Genomic DNA, 23,198 nt, shown 5'->3' on the forward strand with positions numbered 1-23,198 from the left:
AGAGAATTGCCTGAACTATTTATTGTGACTCTGAACATGGTATAAATTCTAGCTCAAACATGGATGTCTTTGCCATTAAAGGATATGAAGTGAGATGTAGGTCAGACTGAGAACTACTCAGATGTTTTCTGTTTCTGCAGCAAAAGGTTTTATTGCAAAAATCTAATTTCTCAAGTGTATGACAGAGAAAATGGAGAGATTTCAGACTTTTATTGTATTGTTGCTGTTGTCATCATCTTGCTTTTCCTTGGTATTGAATTGTCTTTTTAAAATTGATGTTTTTATTGTAGGATCAACTGTTACAATGCGCTCTATGCTCAGGCTCCTTTTGGTGGCTTTAAAATGTCAGGCAATGGCAGAGAACTGTAAGTTTTGCTCAGTATTTTGTTTCTGCGTGGGTGGTGAATGCAATAACATTTGTGACTGTGAAAACATTGTTGAATTTGCTTTTAAAGTTTAATCAGGCTTGCAGCATGCTCCACAAGGAGGTGCTAAGCCAGTAGAGCGTGGATGTAAAGCATTCCTATAGGAGCACCTTCATCTGCTTTATAAGCTTTTAATAGCTCCAGTTCAGTCAAGTCCACTTGGAAGCATTTTTCCATACTAGTTAGATTTTTAGATGAAGGGAAAAGCACCATGGCTGGGGACACTGATATCCACCCCAAACCTGCTCCATCTTTCCATGGTGGTATCTGTGCCTCTCCTGGCTGCTGTATCATTGCTCCTTGTTCAGGTGGGAAGGAATGATCTCCCAAATCATTCTCCATCCCACCTTCCAAGATTGCTGCTAAATTACAGAAGGACCCTCTGTCCCTCTTCCCCAGCCTGGCCTGTTACAGAGGGGCTACCAGACACTTCAGCTCTTAATAGTTACTAAAGCTGAAATTTTCAAACCAAGGTCACTCCATGAGTTAGACACAGAGCTGAGACATTGTCTTAAATCTTATTTTTCTTCTTGTATAGGAGACAGGTTTTCTTAGACCATTCAGCAGACTCCTCAAAGGAATCTAACACACCTCTTCTTTCACAAGCCAGATTTAATCCCAGAAACCATTTCCAGTAACTGTTCTGGTACATCTGCTGCTCTGAGACATTCAGGTGTCTCATTTGCTAAGCATAGCAAATAAATGAATCCTCAGATGGGACATAGATATATATTGAGACCTTATGGTTTGCTTTGCCTGACTGCCTGGCTAATTAAAGGATGTCAGAGGTTTCCCATGGGAAAGGCATGGGAACAGAGCCAGTTATTACCAACCAAGACATAATGCAGTGGTGGGCTCTCTCATCAATATGCATTTCTGGAGCAACTGTGCCCTCGTGATGACATGGTATCTTGTAGATAGAAGCTTTCTTTTGATGAAAAAAATAACTTTAATTTCTCTCTAAGCACCAATACCTGTGTGTATGTGGCTGTCTCTTGTATGGCTTCTCACAGCAGCACTCAGTTTGCATAGGCAGGGTCACAAGTGTCATCCTGTGGGTTACAGTGACCAAAGCATTCTGTGTTTCTCTCACAAGAGGGTGTAATTGTATGTACTCATGTGCATGTACTTGGTGGTTATTGTGGGTAGCTGGTGTAAATTGTTCAGATCTGGTTTTAATGACCTGATGTCAAAAATGCACATGAGTACAACTGTCTTCTCTCAGGGACATTAACATTCAACAACTGTTTGTCCCTTTCCTCCTCTTTTCTTTTGCAGTGGGGAGTATGCTTTGGCAGAATACACCGAAGTGAAAACAGTCACCATTAAACTCTCCCAGAAGAGTCCATGAAAACAGGAGGCCTAAAATGCTGACACTCTGAATGTGACACATGGGGGACGTGTTCAGACAAGGGGGAGGGGAGGGGTGGGAAGGAAAATGGAAACACCTGTCTTTATTCCTCTAGAAACACTGAATCTGCTGGGCTCCATTTTGCCAACTGGCTCTTCAAAAACTGATTCACTGACTCTGATTCTACTGGCGGTACACACTTGTACTCCACAAGTCCCTGGCTGTACATCTGCCTGCTCCCTGTGACTCAAAAGCTGGTCAGTCACAGTGTTGGCAGGACATCTGCTTCCCAGCTGTACCCCTGAAGGACATGGACATCACTGGCATGTTAGAGAGACTGCTGGTACCATCAAAGGTACTGGCAGATACCTTCAGAGGCACTTGGGTTTCCCTTGGCAGAGATGGACTCGAGTGGTAAGGGTTAGAACAACTTGACTGGAGTTGGTGGAGTTTGTGTGAAGATTGCAGCTGGAGTTTGGAATGGGAGTGCAAGCTTTCATGGAAGGATCTGTAAGGAAATTCTCTTTTAAAGAGCTATCATGGTCTCTCTAAAGATATGTACATTCTCCATCCTGGTGATATTCTAGCCCTGAATGAGATTTGTGGGAGTTTCCTAGAGGACTCCTTTGGGGCCACTATGTCACCCAACAGAGCCAGACTTTCAAGTGTCCTTGGAACCTGATGTTTGGGTGTGCACACACTACACATGCTGCAAATGCAAGTTCCTGACTTGCTGACCCTTCTGGCTCCCAGTGAGTCACAGTTGTATCTCAAACCTTCACTACAGCACTTTTCTCAAGAGGATTTTGCACTGCACTTACCATGGTGACACCGAGTTGGATGCTGAGCATGTAGCATGGTAGATACCCCACAGAAAACACCTCCTACCAGTCCTGATCTGGGGGAGGGAGCAGAAGAGCTGCAGGAAACTGTCCTGCACTCTCTTTCTCTGCAACTTTCAGGCTTTTTGAACATCTCTTTGTTTTTTGAGCCAGGACTATTACTATGAGAGTAAAACTTAGAAGCTCTTCACACGGCTTCTTTATCCTGTATGAATGTAGCTTTACATTCCTAGAAATGCAGTGTGAAGAGGCAGGTGCTCCCCAAGCACACCTTGAGTGCTAAAGAGGAGGGTGTACAATCCATGTTCCATGGAATAAGCTGTGGCTGGACTTCAGTTGTCAGCAGCTTCGCAGCCACTGTCCCTTTGAGTGCTGTCATCTCATGGCCAGCACAGAGTAGCTGATCCTTCACTGAGAAAACTGCCTTGGATTTTCCCTCGATCACAGCTGTCCATGGAGTGGCTGTCACACCAAGCTTATGCCTTAGCACCTCCTGCAGTAACTTCTTTGCATGCCCAGACATTATTATGAGCTTAATTATCATGAGATGAATGACAAGCCACAGGCTGTCTTCAGTTCCTGGGTTCACTGCTTTCCCTCTTCCTTTCCTCCTGACTCTGCTGGAGAACCCTGGCAAAGGCACAGCCAGTCCCACGTCTGCAGGAGTTAGTGGTGACAGCTTGTTAGGAAGTTCAGCTGATCCCTCTGGGATTGTCCTCTGAGAACAAACCCACCGAGGTTCCTTATGGCTTATCAGCAGATCTCCAGGGAGCACTGATAAGGATTGCTGCTCCAGATGTCAGCTTGAAGCAGAAATGCAGGTCTAACCTCTCTTCTCTGCTGCAAGCCAGGATTTACCCAGTACCTTCCTTTGCTCACAGATAGGCTCAGACAGCAACAAATTCAGTTGCATGAGTGGAGCTTTTTTTGGAGGAGGAAGGAAGGTGGGTGGTGATAAGTAAGGAAAAAAGTTTGCATGAGCCTAAACTTCCTTATTAGTTGGTGAATGTTGAAATTGCACTTCAACATCACGTCACTTCTGACATGACATACCTCCAACAGTGTAACCAGGAGCCTGTCCTCCCACGGGGTGTGAGGCAGGTAAATCTCCCCATCCAGTGATGAAAATGTCCTCCCTTCCCCATGAAAGGCCAAATGGGATCATTGTAAATAAGTTTCTATTTTTGTAAGACACTTAAGAGTGCAAACATCTTCTCAGACAAATATTTTACTCTTGCCCACCTGAGGGTTTCCTTGGGCTGCAGAGAGGTGAGGCAAACAGTAAAAGGCTGTTTTATCTTGATGTATCTCTGTATTTTTGATAAACAGTGGTGGAAACTGAAATAATCTGAAATTCTTAAAATCCTACTCTTCTGGCTTTATATGTATGATATATATTTCACTTTTTTCCCCTTATCAAGTTTTTAAAAAGGTCAATGTATCTCTTATTGTATAAATCAGGGTTTGACTCTACACACTGAATTTTGTAAGTTATGTAACACTAGACACTAACTTTAAAATAACCCCTTAGAGGGTATATATATTCTTCCATTGCACAATAAGGCTTTCATATGAATACTAGTTGTTTTTTTAAAAGAAAAGAACTATATTTATAATTTAGGATACAGTTAATCTAATGTATTTTTATAGCTAAAGGTACATGAAAATGTTATGTTTAAACCTCATGTATATATTTAGACTATGGATATCTTTTTTTGTAATAGTTCTTGTTCCTAATAAATGTTTAACTTTGTGAAACAGGTGTATCTGAGGATTTAGTATCTCACTGGGAAACTGAGGGAATCTGCACTTGGATTAATTTTTGCAATTTGGGAAGAATTAGCCAATTTTAAGAGTAAAGTGCTAAGTGTAGTCAGTGTTCTGCACATAAAAGCTTGAGTTGTGCCATTTACCATAAGCAGAGGGAGGAGAACAGAGCTGCAGCTGGCAGGGGCAAGCACAAAGTTGGATGGAGCCTCTTTTCCTTCTGAGGTGAGCCTCAAAATGAAGTGTTTCAAGACACTCTGGCTCCTGCAGCCAGATGGGGCTTCCTGCCTTGCTCTGCCTGCTCCCTAAACCCCTTGAGACACATCCACCACCAGTGTGGCTCTGCTAAATGTGTTCCCAGCCCAGTTTTATTTCTCTCATCTGCAATGTAGATACAGAGCAAGAACATTCCATTGTCTTTTAACTCTCTTCCCATCTGATGTGTGAGAAATTCCTATGGGCTCCCTACACAGGCCAAGCCAAACTCCTTGAATTTTCCACTCACTGACAGCATCACTCAGAAGCTTTCAGGCTCCAGAAAAGGGAAGGCTGAAGATACAAAGGCATTACTGTGAGTGACAAAATCAATGGAGACATAAGGAAGAGTGGGATGAGATTTGGGGAGGGGGAAAAAGGGAAAAATTAGCTTGAATATGTGGGTAAATTATTGCCAGAGGAAATTAGAGGCTCTATCATAATAAAGGAAAAAGAGTTAATTTAGGGTGTTTTCAAACTTTGTGCTAAAAATGTTGTAAGAAAGGTCTGGGTAAGAGCTGGGCTGTGAGGCGTAAAAGGGAGCTGGCTGGGTAAGAGGTGGAAAGGTGCTGAAAACAGGTAACGCTGGGTTTTAGCTGTGTTAAAAGTCAGAAAACAATAGTGTTGGTACGTTCTTGCGCTCTACCTATGGCTGCAACTGGACACAGATTGATGGGGACGTGAACACGGGGAAAAGCAGCGGTGAACACCCACCCATCTGTGTCTCCACAGTCACCCAAAGGAGCCCCCAGGCTGCCGCGGCCGTTCTGCGAATGCACATCCACCCCAAGTGACCATCAGTGACCCATTGCTAGGTACCGACCAGGGTAAAAGCATCCTGTGTGTTTAATTTACAGAGTGGCTACGAACAGCAAAGCAAAAGGCACGCAGAAATGTCGGGGTTTTTTTTCTTTTTTCTTAGTTGGTCCGACGAGTGGAGGAAATGGAGCAATCCCTGGATTGTCAGAGGCTCCTGGAGAGGAATGGGTCAGTCTGGGGAAGGGCTGCGCACAGCAACATCTGACTCCTTCCGAAGAGAGGGGGCAACCTCGCTCTGCTCTTCCAACGAGGACCGAACTCGCCGCGATCCGGGGAAGGAGCAACTTTCAAAAGTGCGAGCTGTGCTGGGCGAGCTGTGCCGCGGTAAGGCCGGGCCCTGCCGGGACGATGGGCAGCGCTGCGGGAGCGCTCTTCTCCCGCCACCGCCAACCCCACGCTGGGTTTTCCTAAAAAACTCAACTCCTCGGAGCCTGAGGGCTGCCCCGGGGGCGGGCGGGCGTGTGGGTCGGGTCTGGGGAAGGAGCTCCATCCCCCTGCGGGCCAGCCCTGCCCTCGGGGCAGGCGAGGGGCCGTGCCGGGGGACTCGCCCTTGGCCGCCGGGCCGGGGGCAGAGGAGGAGCCGCTGTCCCGCTGCCTTTGCTGCCGGGCTCCCTCCGCCTCCCGGCTGCGGAGTGAGGCGTGCGGGCGGCGCCGGACGAGGAGGAGGAGGAGGCGGCGGCGGTGGCAGCGCCGGGAGCGCCGGCCCGCGACGCGGAGGTACCGTGGCTTTGCTGCCGCTTCTCGGACACCTTCCCCGCTGCCAGGGCAGTCGGTGTGGGGGGCTGCCGGGGCTTTGCAGGTGGAAATGAGGGGGAAAGCGAGTTTGTTTATAAAGAAAATGAAAGTTCGGAGAGAAGTTTGCGGGCGCAGCGCGGACGCCCCGGCTGGCGGGGCCGGAGAGCGGCGGGGCTCGCCGTGAGGGGACGTCTCACCCCGGCCGCTGCAAAGCGGCTGGAAAGCGGCTGGAAAGGCTTGAGAGACCCCCCCAAAACGGGGTGTAGCGCCTGGTGTGGAGAAGGGGATGGCTTGGTGCTCGCTGCTCACCCGGGGACGAAGGATGCGGGTCCCTGGGCTGGCACCTCGGCCCCAGGCTCGCCATCGACACCGGGCAGGAGAGCCCCAGCGCCTTCGCACCTGTCCCTGGGCCTCTCAGATCCGTGGCAATCCCCAGGTGGGATTGTCGGAAACAACAGGTGGTTTGGGTAAAGCGCTGAAGTTTTAGCAGGGTTTTTTTTTATGAATTAGGAAGCGATTTTGGGCAAACCATGACGTTTCTGGCGGCCTGTCTGTTTTTAGGCACAATGCACAGGATACGACTGGGCGGGATGGTGAAGGGGAGAGGAGTGGGTGGTTCAGGTATGGGCAGTAGCAGGTGTCAGGACTGGGAATGTGTGAAATGGGATGTAAATCCCATTTGCACCTGTTCAGGTGTATTCTGCATGGTCCCTCTCCTTCTGAACGAGAGTCTGCAGAGCATATAGACTCTATAAATCAAATCCACATGTGGTGTTTGCCTGTTGCAGTTGTAACGTTACAGCAAGTGCACCTTGCTTAAGGTAAAGTTCTGTAGGGTTTTTAGTTTTTTTTTGGTTTTTTTTTTGTTTTTTTAATTATATACAGAAAGGTCCTGAAATACGGAAATCCTCTTTACATGGGCACTGTGTGGCAGTAATACACATGGCTACAGTATTCAGTTGCTTGCAGTTAAAGGAACTGATTACCAGAACCACACCACTATTTTTCCTAAAAGTTATTTTTCCTTTCACTTTATACGAAGAAAGTTTCAGCCTGGGGAATAGGCTGAGTAGAGAGCTAAAAATCAGGAGTGGAGTGGTTTTCAAGCCTCAGGGATCCATGCTGGCCCCCGTTCAGTGTTTCTTGTACAGTTGCTGTGGGTGCACATGGTTTGTCCCCATCTCAGAGCAAGGAAGTGCCTCAGAAACCATCATCTGCTGCAGAGCTGGTGGGCCAGAGTGTGCATGGGGAAGTGTTTACTCTCCCTGGAGCTGCTCAGTGCATCGAGGGCACAGGGCAGGCAGCTGCTGGAAGCATCACATCTCCTCCACTGCCAGAGTTAACACCCTGGACAGCTCTGGGGAGGTGTGAGAGCCTTCCTGACACCTCTGCCTGGGGCATCCCGCCTGTGGCATGGAGGAATGTGTGGTCCCAGCTCCTCCTGCCAGTGTTGTCAAGAGAAGCTGAGTCTGGTGGTGCCCAGCACCAGTTCCAGGGCAGAATTCAGTCCTTCACCAGCACAGTGCAATTCACCAGTTTGTGGGCTTGAATCTGGGATTAGGGATCACTTCCATCTCAGCCTCCTGCAGCACCCAGTGCCCAGACTAGGGCACAGGGGTGTGCCAGTCTTTGTTGCTGCTGCCAGGCACTGCAAAGTCAGGGTCAGCAGAAGCTGAGTGCACCTAAAATTCAAATATTTGCCTAGAAACAACTGAAATAGGACGCAGTGATTTTTAGTGGTTTTGGCTGGTGGTTGAAACCCAGTGTAAGGAGGGAGGAGCAGAAAGCTTCCCCGGATAGTGGTGATGGATCAGCATATTTTTATATTCCCCATGGCCTTTGATCCCAGTTCAGGAAGCCAGCTCTGCTCAGGGAGAGTCAGGGAAGGTCTTGGGCTTTGCTGGCTGGAGTGGGAGGTGGGTTATGAGCTTTGCTGAGCTAGAGCCTCAAATCAGAACTTCATCATCACGCACCAGACATGAGAAGAACCAGTAAGAGTCAGTTGAGGTGCATCATGTCACATCTGAGAGGCGTTTGCTGACTGAAACTGAAAGCAGAAAATGAAGGAGCTCTGATGCTGGTTGGACAAACACTGCAAATCCTCCAGGAGTTTAAGCCTCTGCGAAAAGGTGGAAGGGTGGCTGTGCAGCTGTGAAAAGGGAAGGAGTTGGAAGTGCCTCGGGAGACTGAGCTGTGCAATTTTCTACTGCCTGTTATACCAGGCAGTTCATAAGAAGCCAACCTTTAATAGCTCCTAAAAGGACCTGCTTTGCCTCCCTGAGTGAAGAAGCCTGATGCTTCCAGGGTGAGAGAGTTCTCAGAAAGGACTGGCAGAGGGGACAGGAGCTGGTGTGTTTCTCTTCACCCTCTTCTCTTTCCTACAGAGGATTATCTCAGTAACCACATCAGTGTTTTTCAGTTTCTCACAGTCTTACAAGAGCTGTGGTTGTCTTTGTGGATGGGAGGGGTTTTGAGGTTGCATTTAGGATTTTTCCAGCTGCACTGCAGGGTTTCAATGGTCTGCCTTTACACCAGCTTGTGGAGAATCTGAAACTGCAGCTGTGACCCCTGCCCACCCCCTTGTCCTCTGCCCAAAGACTGAGCAGCTTTGGTGGTGAAAAATTAGGAACATTATCTTTCTGTAGTGCAGAAATTGTTAGTCCCCTCTGTTAATTCATGTTATGCTCTTAACAAAGCTATTATGAAAATAATTATATTTATAGGATAAGAGTATTTCTGCAGTGTGACATTTGGACAACTGTGTTAATAGTGGAGAGGAATTAATATCTTGCCATTTCTACAATGGAATGATTAATTTGTTTTGTTGTTTATTTTTAAACAGAATAAATTATGTTTCTTCAGGATGGTGCCCACTAGCAGCCTCTGCTCCTGCATTCACACGATGGGGATTGTCCAGCTTTGAGAACACTGCTCAGTCTGAAGTGCTGTGGGAAGTTTGTCTGTGGGGCCTTCACAACTGCCACCCAGAATGTACTGGTGTGTGGGAACGGAGGAATCCGCTGTTTGCAGGGAGAGCAACATGGATCCACAAAATGGTAAATAGCAGGATTTGTTTCTTTCCTGTTCAGATTGGGAGCAAAATGTTCTAAGAGAACTCAGTAGCCACCTGAAGTTTAAAAATGTGAAAGTTTTTTCAGCCCTAATCTTTGAAAATTTACAGTCTGGAATTTTACTTCCAGGGAGAGTGATGTTGAACTATAGAGGTGGTAAGAATAGCATTCCCCTGAAGATGGATGTTCTCCAAAGGCTACGGAATTAGTCAATATATGTATCATGTCTCACCAGTTCCTAAATGTGTTTTACAAGATCTGTGCTTTTTCAGTGTGTGAATGCAAATATGTTCCCAGTCACTGATGCAATGGGCATTCAGGATATGAAAGCTGCTAAAATCAGAGCATCTCCTCTCAGCCTGAACAGATATTAACCTGCTCCAGTTTTACCCTCAGCTCCGATTCAGTGGCTTGCAGTGATTTTATGTTGGGCTAGATTAGAGCATTTGTGTTTATGTAATAAAGAAATTCCCCTTTTGGAAGGGACATATGCTTCAGGTTGCTTCCTGTGATTTTTTTTCTTTTTTTTTTCCTGAGCAGGCAAATTATTTTTGGATGGTTTCTCTCACTGCAACCCTCAGCTCCCAGGCACTGCTGCCTTTCTCTGAGTCAAACCCCAGTTATGTTTCTGCAGCAAGAAATAGCCTCCTGTTCTTGTGTAACGGTGTTCCCCCCTTGCAGCAAGTGCTTCATTAGGAGGCAGCATCTGCGTTTGAAGTGTGGGAAGAAGGTGTGTTTGACGCTTTGTAGTGAGTAAGCAGGCTCCAGCAGAAGCTAATGTTTTTGCAGCCTTATTTTGGATTTTATCAGCAACTATGAAGCAAAACCTGATAGTTTATTCAGAGGCCTCCTTGTCTTGTCTGAAGACGTTCCTCACCAGTGTCACAGGGAGCTCTGGGAACTCTTTCCTTTCTCCGTACGTATTCTGCTTGTTCCATGATACTGATTTTTCTGTTTGCTTTTGGTAATTAGCATTGTACCTTTCTGTAACACTTGGTTATTGAATATTCTTAAAATTCTTAAATTCTGTCTTCTGAGTTTCTCTCTGGAAGAAATTATCTCCACTTGAATACTAAGCCATGAGAAGAATTTTAATCTGCGCTAGCGGTTCGCAACTGTTCAGAATTGCTAAATCTTTGTTCTGCAGCAGTGATCTGACAAGTTTTCTGTCTGTTTAAAGATACAATAAATAAGTTATTGTAGGAGTGAATAATGAAGTGGAAAGTGAGATAGTTAAATTTTTTACGTTTTGAGTTCAGCTTTTTTTTCTGAGAACTTTATTACACGTTGCTGTTATGTAATTATATTCAGTTAAACTGGTTAGCTGGAAACATGCAAATCTCAGTGGTAGACTCTTCTATATGGATATATCTGGGTTATATTAAAATAGTCTACAGTGCTGGAAAACTGGGAAAGGGATCCTTCCTTGTAAAGCGTAAGATCCCTGTACAAGGCACCAGTACTGCCTTGGTGGATTTGCTCTTTATAAGGGTATTGTACATGCTTAAACTCATTGTTTTGGTCCTGCCAAGAATGATTGTCATTAGCTAACTGGTCCACTCCCTAAGTTACTGGTCCTTGTTCTGGCTCAGATCCCATTACAGGGGCTGTAGCAGGAGCAGGGTGACTCACTCAGCCTCCTCTTGCCAACCCATTGTTTACACCTGTGAGGAACAATGTGGATGCAGCCTCCTGCTCCCATTCAGCGGGAGCTGCTGGGAAGGGGAGTGAGATCCCAGATAATTTCTTTCATGCCTTTAGTGCTCAGAGCTTGGAGTATTTTTTTTTTTTGTCAGGCAGGAGGGACTGGCTTGTGGCTTGGGGGGTTTAACAGTGGTGCCAGGGGCTCCGGGGTGGGTCAGCTGGATCAGCAGGGCTGGAGGCCCCTTCCAGCAGGTCCCTGTGCACTTTTATTATCTGAAGCCTTAGGATTTTTTAGGAGTTTTTTTCCTGGCAGCTATAAAGCCCTGGCCAGTTGTATGTGGAGAAAATCACACTCACAGCATCCTTCTTAGAAAATGTAACATAGGGTGCAGGGGCTCACCTTGCTCAGGTGTCTCCTCTGCTGTTCCTCCTGGTTGCCAGTGATCTTCCTGTATCCCAGCAGAGGATGCCAGCTTTCCCTGTATCCCAGCAGGATGCCAGCTTTCCCATGGCATGGGTGAGCTGTGTTTCAGACCTGGACCCTCTCTGCCCTCTGGGGGTGGTGCTGGGCTTGACTTGGTGGTGCTGACTGAGCCCTCGGAGGGGATTTGTCACCAGAGCACAGGATGAGGCTCCCTTGTGGGTGCACTCAGCATCTTCCTTGCCTCCTCAAACCCTGCTTCCCCCTCTTCTGGATTTGTTCATCTTGTCCTAATTAAAAGAAACTGAGCAGGGATATGGGGGTGGCTGCAGTCTCTCATGAAGTACAGGGTTTGGGTTTTTTAAAAAACTTGGTTAAAGAGCTCTGCATAATCCAGAGGAGGTGACATGATGTGAATTTTGTAGGAAGTACAATGGAAGCCCAAAGGCATCACTTTATGAATGTGTCGAAAAGCATAAAGATTCTTTGCCTTTCTATGGGCTGATTGATTTCTTTGAATCTTACAAAATTTCATAGCTAGGATTTAATTCTTGCGTGGTTTTCTAGGAGTTCCTCAGAGGTGTAGAACAATCACTGTCTTCTGAAACATAAGGGTACTTCTGTTTAAAAAGCTTATCTCCTTCTTACTGGGAATTTTATTCAAAGTCACAGGGCATTCATATGCCACTGGTGTGTGTCTCAGAGGTGGGATTGGATTATCCTTCAAACATGCCAGAGGGTGTCTCTTCTCTCCTGCTAAATCTAGAAATGAGCCCTGAAGGAGGGGTGTTATGGTGGAAGGTGTCTAACATTACATAATTAGGGACAACAATGCCAAGAAGAGCTGCCTGGAACTTTATAGTAGCTTTGCAAATATTAACTAAATGCACTTTCACAACTTCTTTTGAGGCAAATCAGTTGTAACTTGGTGACTGCTTCCCACTGCGTAGGGAAGCACAGATTGACATGGACAGTGTGCCTGGAAAAGGGACCAACCAAGTAACCAGAACATATGACTGGAGCTGTCATTTGGAGTGGACCAGAGGCCCCTAAAGCTGTGCTTTGCAGGTGCTGTGGTGACCCTGCAGCTCACAGGGCTTTCTATTTTATCAGAAAGAATCTGCCCACAATGGAAGTGACCTTTGCAACCCCACCCATGGCTCTGCTCAGATCTGACTCACAGGGAAAGCTGCTCCTGCCCTTCTGCTTCCTGAATCCTAGAAAAGGCTCTGGTGTGAGCAAGAGTTGAACTGGAAGAGTTAAAGAGTCGTTTAACAAGAGGGACTACTCAGGAGCAAGTGCAATTTTACAGGGAATGTTTCACAACAGTTTGGGTGGTGACACTTCAAGGTTGGCCAAGAGCAAATGGAGCAGTTTATCCTCCTGGGACACACTTTGTGCCTCCAGCTTTGCTGTTGGTTGGCATCAGGGCAGGATATGTGCAGAGGTGGACTTACTGGTCCTGATGGGGCCCTTCCAGTTCAGTCTGTTCTCTGATTCTATGATTTCCTCACAGTTCTGCACCATCGTTGCCTTAAATGTGAAGGGCAGGAACTGTCAGTGTGAATAACTTTGTTTAAAAATCTTTCCTGCTGAATAGAGGAGGAATGGAAAATCAGCACCACTGATACCAGTTTGTTCCTCGTGAAATCACCATGTAAACCTTAAAGCCTTCCCATCAGCCATGTGTGGGGACAGGACCAGCAGCTGGGCCTTGGGGCACGTTGTGCTGAGTAACAGGGAAAAACTACTTGCAGCCTCTGTCCTGCTTTTTCCATCCACACATCACCCTGTAGTAACATTACCCTGAGTGTTTTGTGGCAGTGTGGGGTGAGAAGGACAAGGAGAGGATCTGGGAGGTGAACTGAGCACACAGAGCACTGGAGAGCTGCAGAGTGTGTCAGTCGTGTGAACTTCTCTGTAATCAGACTAAATCAGCCTGGAAGGTTTTCTGGTTTTCTTCCTGCTTGTTAAGCTGTGAGTAAATTCAAGTCCAAACAGTAAACTGAGAAGGTTCCTATAAGCTAAAAGAGCAGAAAATAGAACAGGTTTTGTATGTGAGTCAGTCTCACTGCAGAGTGCCCTGCAGAAGGAGAAGTAGGAAATACTCAGCAGGAATAGGAAGTACACCAGTAAGGCAGTAATAGGCTTGTATTTTTAAATATTTAAATAAACTCTTCATACAGAAGTGGTGCAATCTCACAAGGGGCTGAGGGCTCCTGCAGAAGGCTGGTCTGCAGCTGAGCATGCCTGTGGTTAAACCTGCCCTCCTGTGCAGAGCTGGGTGTTACAACATCTCTCCAAAAAGGGGCAAGGAATGCTGAGGCATTTACAATTTTCCTGACAAAAACCATCAAAGCCAGCCTGCTGTTGAACTTGAGGGCTGTATCAAGGAGGGCAGAGCTGCTGGGAGAGCCAGTGGTGCAGTAAAGACCTTGGGAAGTTAATTGAGCAGAGAGTCTGACCTGAGAGCCAGTTTGATTTACAGGCAGCAGTAAAGCATTGATCTTCAGCTGAGCTGCATCTGGAATTATCTGCTGCTTTACAGCTTTATTTTTACACCTTCATGTTAAAATGTATTTGTGCTGTATTACATTGAAGTGTAACTTATGACAACTCTATCAAGAAGCCTGGAAAAAACCAAAGATAAGGTGATAAGGTAGCAAAGAAAATCCTTTGCCCTTTGCACTTGTACACAGGGAGTTCTTTACAATGTTCCTGAGGTGTGATTTATAAGGGAGCTTTCAGGTGAGGGTTGATTCTGGGGTCATGGAACTGCTGTCCTCTGTTTCAGTGGGAAAAAAGCAATTGATAGTGTTCACACCAACTCAGCCTTTACCAGGCCTGTAATTGATACAGTGTTTTGACAGAGATGTTGCAGGTGATTTTATACTTGCATTAAGAAAATGCTATGAATTATGGGGTTTTATCCTCCCCAGAGCCTATGGGGGCCTTATCCAAAACCCATTAAATTCTTTGCACTGACATAATGGGATCTTCAGGGATCCTTACAGCATTAAGTCTGTGGTTTGTTTGTTTTTCACTGCTCTGATCAATAATGGGGCTGTCAGGACTGTGCTTGCAGAAGGCAGTGAGCTGGGAGGAGCTGTTTGCATTGCAGATGGGGGGGGGGAGAGATGGATTTTATACCATTCAACTCCCAATCTGCTATATAAAATCATAGAATCATGGAATTTTTAAGGCTGGAAAAGATCTTCAAGGTCACTGAGTCCAAATGTTCCCCCAGCACTGCCAAGCCCACCATTAAACCGTGTCCCCAGGTGCCACATCCACACAGCTTTTAAACCCCCCCCAGGGATGGTGACTCAACCATGGAGTCTGTCTCTTAATAGGTTATGTTTCAGATTTTACATCAAGTCAGGCTGATATTTAATTCCTTCCCTTAATCCAAGTCTGTGTGCTCATTAGTGGGTCAGCAATTGCTTATTTGCATGATTATGTATCGCCGCAGCAGCAGCTCTTTTATGTAAGCTGCTGATATTTTCACAACAGAAGTGTCTCCATGTTTTTTAATATGTACCTTACCCTCACTTTAGAGGACCTATTTAGGAAGTCTTTAAGTTTTAGGAAAGGCTCTCACCCTTCCAAAAGCCCTTCTGCAGTCAGAGGGACTCTGGGAGTCAGCAGTTCGTGTTGCTGGCAGCACTTGGGGTCTGCCACGGAGATGCATAGTGGGAAACCTGGGGCAGATCCTCTCTGTTTTGGCTCTCCCTCTCTAGTTGGAGAGGACAGCAGATCTCTGGTGAGCTTCAGGAACTTCTCATCTGCAAAGACAAGCCTCATTAGAATCACCCAGGGGTGAGGGAAAGGGTCAGTCTGCCACAGGAAGAGTGGGAGGAAGGAGGCGAGCAGGAAGGAGCAGGGACCTGGGGCTGGGAGCTGGAGGAGCAGCTTCATTTCCTCTCTGATAGTCAAAGTGTGGCTCCCAGGCTTAAAAGTTGGCATTTCAGATACTGCTGGGGAAAACTCAATCCCAGGCTGTCCCCAGCTCCTCTCTGTGCATAGCTGAAAATCATGGAAAAATAACGAACCAAAGCAGTGACTCAAACAAGAAGTCTGGATAAATTTAGCTCAAATATTCTTGGTATGTTTGTGGTCACTGTGGAAATTGCATCACTTCTTGTTTTAATGATCAAAATATTGCTTGGAAAACTGGCATGGCTACCCGAGAAGAGCTCAAAATGAAATCCTTTAAAAGCAAGTATGTCTTTGGAATCGCTTCACCTGCAGTTAATTGGTTTTGGAGGTTGTTTGTTTTATTCCTGTCTTGGTTAAGGAGTTTTTGGACTGGAGGTTATTGCTGCTTAATTGAAAAGCCACAAGGTTTGGAGCTGATACACTCTGCAGCATGATTATCTACTTCATATAAAAGTTCTGTCTGGGGAGTAGGATTCAAAAAGAGTGCTGGTAATTGCTGAAGACAAGACCTCCTCCAGAATCTGCCTGTACGTCTTTCTGTCTTTCACATCAAAGAGCCTTTGAAAATGCTTTTATTTTTGCATCAAACAGGAACATTTTAATTTTTTTTTTTTTTACAATACTAATGGACAGGATCCCTTTTCAGATCTCATAGTCTGAAAAACAAAAAGCCTGGCTCCTTAAGTGAGCTTGTAATCCTGGTCGTAATTCTCCCATGTTTTGCATCTTGGACCTTTCTCACAGTGGCAGGGTGGGAGTAAAAGCTGCCAAATCAAAGCCATTTGCATGGATAGGACCAGGTTCTTGGATGATTAGAGTTTGTCCAAGCTTGATGGGAAAGGGATGAACTGTGCCCTTCCTCATTTTGCTGTCTCTGCCTTGCAGCAGGCATCCAAAAATGCTGTGAGCTGCAGCAGGGTCACAACGTGGACACAGGAGCCTCCCAGGCAGAGTCCTTGTCCTCCCTTCACTGAAGTGGGTGCTGATACTCCCAGGAAGACAAAATACCTCCCTGCAAAAGCAGGCATTTCTGCCACTTGCAGGTTTTGTCACAAGCAGGGGAAGGTTTTATGGATTTTTTTGGTAGCCCCACTAAAGCTCTAGTGGCTGTCTGGGCTAACAGCAGAGGCCTTTCCATCAGGTTTCTCTTTGCTGCATCTTCTCTGACTCCTGTGGGAGGACATTCAGAAGTGGGAAGTGCTCACACTGAGTTCAGCAGAAGCTGGAGTGAAGCCCCACTTTCTTCACTGTTTTGTGTGGATTTTTTGTTTTCTTTTCCAGACTAACCTTTCCATCCCTTTTCTCCTGGAGCTCTTCCCAGCTCTGCACTTCCCTTGGCTCTGCTGTTGCCAAATTGTCCCTTCAAGTCTCTTCATGCCAACCATATCCAATATCTTGATTGCATTTTCTTTTTCTCGGCATGCAATGCTTTCACTTAAACTGGTCCAGAGTGGTTGTCTTAGTGATAAATGAGAAGTGAGGGTAGCAAGGAGTATTTTATTAGTCAAGCAGGCACAGTAAAGAAGCTCATTGAACTGTGTCTAACATGTGCTAAGCTTGGATTTTGCTGTGTGGGATGTTTGCCCCCTCAAATCTTTTGAAAGGCTTCTTCCTTTAGATGTGTCTCCTGAATCTATCAGTTTTTTTACTAAAAAATATTCTCTCAGTCAAAGAGATATTCAGTCAAAGTAGCTGGAAGGAATGTGTAGGTCAGTGTCCTGGTGTCACACTCCTACACCTTCTGTCTTTCTGGAGAGACAGATTTTGGCTGTGTTTGTGCTCTTATTTTTGAACAGCAGTGGGGTTGCAGTGCTGTAAATGTGTTTTCCATTGAGGAAGGTGGTTACATGTGTTATTAATGTGAAGCGCAGAGAAGGTGTGGGATTGCTGGATGGAGCTGGTAGAAGATTTGTGCTAAGAAGAGACCTGAGCAGAGACCTTGGCCCCATCTTCCTCTCACTCACACACAGCAAATTCCTCCTGAGCCCCCCACACGTGGTCTCCCACAGCTGGGGCTAAAAGCATTTGCTTCTTCTAAAGCAAGTTTTAAATATGTGTCTAAGCAGCAGAAGTAGGCTGGCCATGAGATAGTGCTTCCCCAAGGTGAATAATTAATGTTTTAATTTTTTTTAGAAGAAGAATTTTGAGCAAATTATTTCTCTGAAAGAGAGAAAACATTGGTGTGTGGGATTTTTTTCCCCTTCTGATGAAAGCTTAGGGAAAAGGAAAAGGTTCAGAAGAAAGTTAGCCATTAAATTTTATTTTGTGAAGTTTCAGATTAAATCCAATCTTGGTTTGGTTTCATGGCTGTAATATTTGATTCAGTTGGACAGGAGTGGTCTCCCTGGAGACACCTTTCACCATTTAACAATCCTCCATTTCCAGCCATGCCTGGAAACGAACACAAAGAAAATCCAAAAGTGTTGTCGGGCTTCTGCATGCTTAATGTATATCTTCCAATTTAAAATTTGGAAAGCAAGAGTGGCATAGCTGGCCTTGCCTGCAGAAGCACATTTTTGAATGATTCAAGCTGTAGGATGGGAACCAAATCACTGAGGCCAAAAGACAAAAATAGAAACTTTCACTCCAGAGTTGAGTCATTCGTATTTTCAATACAGCATCTCTCTGGCCACTTGGAGCTCTCAATAGCATCTCTTTGGGGGTGGAAGTAACAGCATCACTGTTCTCTGTGGGCTTTGCTGATCCTTTGCTCCCCAAAGAGAGCATTGCTGGAGGGTTGGGGTATTCTCACCCTCTGTGAGAGCCAGTTTTTGCCCTGTGCTTGCTGGAGGACATCCCTGCCCCATTCCTTCCCTGCCCAGAGGGAATCCTGCTCCTCTCCCACCAGGTACAGCCCAGAGCAGTGGAAGTGGAACTGCTCTTCACAACCAACCAGTGGGGAACATCCCATCCTCTTGCTGAGGGGATGCATGTCCCAACCCCTTGTTCCTTTTCCATGGATAGCTGCAGGTATCATTAGTGACCCTGGATCTGTTGTGCACTTCCCAGCCTGGTTTGCACAGTGCCATGAGGGGTTTGCTCTGACACTCATATTCCAGTGTAATTCTTTGTGCTCTCTCTCACCCCATTGCCTTGTAATGCCTTTGTGCAGCCTCTTTTGTACTTCAGCAAAGAATAACCAGCTCAGTTCCATTTTAACTTCTTGGACAACACAAACAATTCCCAGAGTCCCGGGAATTTGGGAGGTGCACACACAAATGCGGGAGCCTGCCCAGATCTGGCAGTGCTGGCACTGCCCAGATACTGCTGAGTCCCAGTGTTACCAGGATTTGAGACTTTTCTGTTCCCCCTTCCTCATTATCCTGGATGATGAAAAAATGATTGTGTAAGTGTGGAACTAAAGCCTTTGGAGGCGTCTGTTTCTCATAACTTTGTTGTGGAGCCCAGAGAAGAGGCAGGAATCCAGAGCATTTTTCCACCCGGGACTTAATATTTTCCTTTCAGGCTTGCATTAGCAAATGTTTTTTTTCCTTGCAGGTTAAAAGTGTTATAAATAGAAAATTTCCAATGATTCTGGTGATAATTGTTCACTTGACACAACTGTACCTAAAATTGTCAGTGTGCCCTGGGTGCTTGCTGGAAAATGTTCAGTGCAGATCAGCATGATGAATGTGTGGTGCTGGCACGTACAATTTCAAAATATTCCCAAAATCTGCAGTAATAGTGAAAAAGATCCCTTCAGCGCTGGATTTTTGCCTTTGAAGCATTCCTCTGTGTTCCATATCTGGTTTCTTTTGGGGTTTTAAATCTCCTTTTGGGGCAGTGAGCATTGATTGTGAGCTCTGTTGTAGATGTGGGTGGCTTTTGTGCTCAATACATCATCTTTTCCAATGCCTTTGGCAGGCAGAGCTTAGTGCAGAGCTTAGTGCAGAGCCACTCCTTTAATTAGCTGAAATAATGGATGTTTGGGGGAAATGGAACCACAGGAAATAGGCAGAAAAAGTGTGTGGAGGGCTCCCACTGTCCTGAGAAGCTGGCACATCCCACTTGTTGTGGGAAATATTAATTAGGGTCAGAGGGGCCATGACCCAGTTCTGGCACAGGCTCTCCAGTGGGGATTTGGAAGTTCACAGATAAACCACCTTGTTCTCAGTGTCTTCTCACAGGGAGATTTATTGGTAGTTCTGGCCACTTTTGAATCCTGACAGGAACATTTTAAAGCAGAAATGGCTGAGCCACATGTATTTCACCTAAATCTGATAAAATTTGAAGCAGATCACTGGCTTCTTGCTTCAGGATGGTTTTGAGGCAGCTTCTGGCAATGTGGGCAGGTGGGGGGCACAAGAGATCTTGGTCTGTGGCTTTATCGTCTAAGAAATGAATGAACAAAATCTTTTAACTTTTTTTTTTAAAGAAGTTGGCTAATTAGAGAAGAAACACAAAAGATACCTTTGCTTTATAAAGCATTTTTACCCACTAGGGCTAACTGAAAAATTTATTTCTTTATTTTTTATTGAAGAACCCAAGGGTTTGGGTTTTCTTCCTGGTTTGGGATGGGATTTTTCAGTATTTCAAAAATTTCCAGAGGACTTAATTTTTTTTTTTACCTATCTAATTGGAAAGTGCAATGTAGGGCAGATCCATCATCCTTTGAAACCACTGGAGGCTTCCTGTTGGCTGCTGCTCAGTTTGTTAGCCTGAAGTTTTCCAAAGCAGCACAAGATGCATGAATCTGTTGCAGAGACTCAGAAATAACATGGCTTTCCATTAATTTTGCAGACCAGCTGGGCAGAGCTTTTGGGGAGTAGTATTGAAAAATATTCAGTGACACTGGTGAATTTTGGAGTGTTTGGAGGTGCTGGCTTTAAATATTCAGCACATCTTCAACCTCATCCCTGTTCCATTTTTTAGCTGTGCGGTGGCAGTGCTCAGAAGTCAAAATGGCAAAAGATTAAGCTGGTGAGGGTTAGCTGTAGCCATCTGGTGCTGTTGGGGAATTAATGTTTGAGCTCAGCCTCCCTACCCACCCCCATCCCCACATCCTCTGCACCAGAGGCTTGGATTTCACTGTAATGGGACATGGAGATGAAAATATCTGTCAAGGCTAAACTGTGGTAGTTAATTCAGACAAAGGAGCAGCCAGCCAGCCATTCCATCCAGTGGCCACTGCAGGAGCTGCTGGTGCTGGAGCAGAGGTGGGTGGTTATCAGTCCCAGGAATTAACAGCTGAATTGGGCATCGCCGGGGGGGATGCTGTGTTAAAGCATCAGCTTGATTTGCTCCCGGCTCTGGAAATACCTGCACACATTATGACAAGGTCAGTAGCAGTTTTCAAGTTGTATTATTATTGTAATTCTGGTTTTGGAGGAGGTTAACTTCCTGATTTATCCTGGGTAGAGCATCTAATGTATATCTTTCTCTGCTAAATAAAAATGTCCTACCTAGTTGCTGGTTAGATCTGCTGCTTATGGAAGGGCTTAATGTGGCATTTGCAAACTCTTGTGAGTTTATGTGTCAGAGATGCAGTGATTTGGGCTATAAAGACAATAATCATCTGTGCATTGTGCTGCTTTGTTATGCAGCTGTTTGCTGATTCACAGCACTGACCTGCAAACCCTCCCCTTTTACTAATGGCATACTGTCAGTTTAGGAATTTCAGAGGGTTTGTTTTCACCTGCTGTAATAATAAGGCCTGTGACAGGGTCTAACTACACATGACCCTAAAATTCTCATGGTACTCTTTATAACTAAAAAGGCTTATTTTTATTTTGTTTCTCTGAGCTGGGCCAGCAGTCTGTTGCACTTTAAAAGTGCAACCCTAACCTTGTGCTCTTTTAATGGCAATAAAATAACATTGCTTTTTTTAATGATAACCTTTTGTTTCATTGGGATATTATTAAAAAGAAAATTAGTCTTTCCCTTAGCTTTTATAAAAGGTTGTTACAGCAAAGTCAAACATAAAAGGTATTTCCAAAGTGTAAATCATTGAAATCAAGAGAGAAATAATTCCAAAGTTAGTTGTTTTTGTGCAAGCTGTTAAGTTGTATCAAGAATAGATGCATTTTTAGTGTCAGCAGATGCCTCCCCTTTTCCCCTCACAAACAGGCCTGGGTTTGCTTACAGCTTTTTTAATAGAAAGCAAGAAAAGAAAAGAAGCTGTGGATCTATGGAGAGGTTAAACAAATATGATGCAGAGATGCAGAGGCTGCATATTAAGGACTAAACCCCATGGCTTTATTTTCATAGACGTTCAAAGGTGTGAGAGAAAAAAACCACAGGTTCCTCAGTTCAAATAGGCTTCATTTATCTGCCTTTTGGTGCTGCTTTGGGGCAGTGCTCTCAGAGGAACCTGTGCCAGCACAGGAACTGCCCAGATCTGTGTGCCATAAAGCAGAAACTAAAGAAGATGGCACTGGGTGTGTAAAGTTTCTGGAGTTTCTTGGATAGTACAGGAATATCCAAGAAGTCCTGCTGGGATATCATCCCTTGCACACAGCATGTGCATTGTGCAGGAACACAGATCCCGTTGTGCAACGTGCACGAGCTGGTTCTTAAATCCATAAAATCTAAAAGCCCTTTGCTACATCTGGGCTCAAATGCTCAGCGTGTTGCACAATCAAGTCCAAAAACAGAAGTTCAGTGTTATTGAGCTCCTGTATTGCTCTCCTATCACATTGCTCAAGGCTGGGTGTGAGTGAGGTGACTCTGACAGGAGAGCCATGAAGAGCTCAGGCAAGGAGCAGGAGACATGTGAGGTTAAAAGCAGAGCAGAATTTCTTTGGATTTCGGCCCAGATTTCTGCTAAAAATGGCTGGTGCATGTATTGGCAAAACTTTATTCCCAGCCTACACGAATGCCACTGCTGATGATAGGTCAGTCATGCATCTTGTAGAAATAAACCAGCCTTTAGTCAGTAAAATGTAGTTTTCCTTGTTTCTTTCCCCCCCCCACACTGGTGAGTATAAATTAAGCTTATAGAACATGCTGCTTCTTAATTTGCCCTAGTATTTCAGAAGCCAGTATATCATTTACTAAGTCACCAGGAAGTCTTCTGTGAGCTGGGTAATTTTGTTGCTGAGATGTTTAGCTTTGCCTTGGATGGCGTTTGTGCTTTTTGGAAATTTGGGAATGGATAGCCAACCTTCTCCCATTTAACCTCTGAAAGCTCTACTCAAATCTGACAGCACCATGTGAGTACAGCTATTGGTTGAGGGCAAACCTTTTTATCTGTTTCTCACCAGTTTTGCTCTTTTCAGTCTTTCAGTTGATAGTCACAAGGACTGTTTTTTGCTGGAGACCTTTGGCAGCTTCTTCCCTCAGGCCTAAGGCAGGAGGTCAATTTACCCTGCAGAATGGAATCATAGAAGGAAGTTTTGGTGTAAGAAATTTGAAAGATGGGTAGCGTTATCTTGCTGCCAAGAATATTTAATATAAAAATATTGGTTTCAAACAGTAGAATTGCCCAGATTTCTTACACTCAGTGAAACCTTTATTAAATTCTACTTGATGAATGTTCAGATATTCAAATCTGAGCAGTTTTGATTTGATCAATACAAATTTGCCTAAAACAAGACTGAAATTGAGTTTAAGGACTAAAATGAATATACTGAAGATTCTTCTGGGAATAAACTCTATGGAGCCAGCTGTGACCTTCCAATCCCTGGAGATCTCAAAATTCTGCACCTAACTCATGGCCAGCCCATGTTCTTCCAGTGCTGGTGGCACCAGGGGTTGTGACTGAGCCATTGCACTACAAAGGACTTCAGAAATTGTCGGGGGCGGGGGGGCAAAAATGTAAGGGGAAGCCCAACACATTGGCTGAGTTATTTTATGAAGTAGTCATTTGGCAAAACACAGAAGTGGTCTTGGGATTAGGGTCAAGCAGGCAGAGTTCCTCCTTCCCTCAGTTACAACCCTGTGACCCTTCTTGTGCTGGTTGGAGTGGGGCAACTCCAGTAGGAGAGGTGG

The 23,198-nt window shown here is 45.2% G+C and overlaps 2 protein-coding genes across 2 annotated transcripts in view; both read left to right on the forward strand.

Moving 5' to 3' along the window:
• Positions 1–4,376, forward strand: part of ALDH1A3 (aldehyde dehydrogenase 1 family member A3) — a 33,964-nt gene extending 29,588 nt beyond the window's left edge. Inside the window, exons 12-13 of the mRNA XM_053955029.1 lie at positions 291–365; positions 1,704–4,376. Of these exons, the coding sequence (XP_053811004.1) occupies positions 291–365; positions 1,704–1,776 (148 nt within the window). The 3' untranslated portion in view covers positions 1,777–4,376. The remainder of the gene's footprint in view (positions 1–290; positions 366–1,703) is intronic.
• A 4,683-nt stretch (positions 4,377–9,059) lies between these two features.
• Positions 9,060–23,198, forward strand: part of LRRK1 (leucine rich repeat kinase 1) — a 70,274-nt gene continuing 56,135 nt past the window's right edge. Inside the window, exon 1 of the mRNA XM_053954869.1 lies at positions 9,060–9,250. Coding sequence (XP_053810844.1) covers positions 9,184–9,250 — 67 coding nt within the window. The 5' untranslated portion in view covers positions 9,060–9,183. The remainder of the gene's footprint in view (positions 9,251–23,198) is intronic.

This window comes from Vidua chalybeata, chromosome 13 (genome assembly GCF_026979565.1).
Source record: "Vidua chalybeata isolate OUT-0048 chromosome 13, bVidCha1 merged haplotype, whole genome shotgun sequence".
In the NCBI taxonomy this organism is placed as follows: domain Eukaryota; kingdom Metazoa; phylum Chordata; class Aves; order Passeriformes; family Viduidae; genus Vidua; species Vidua chalybeata.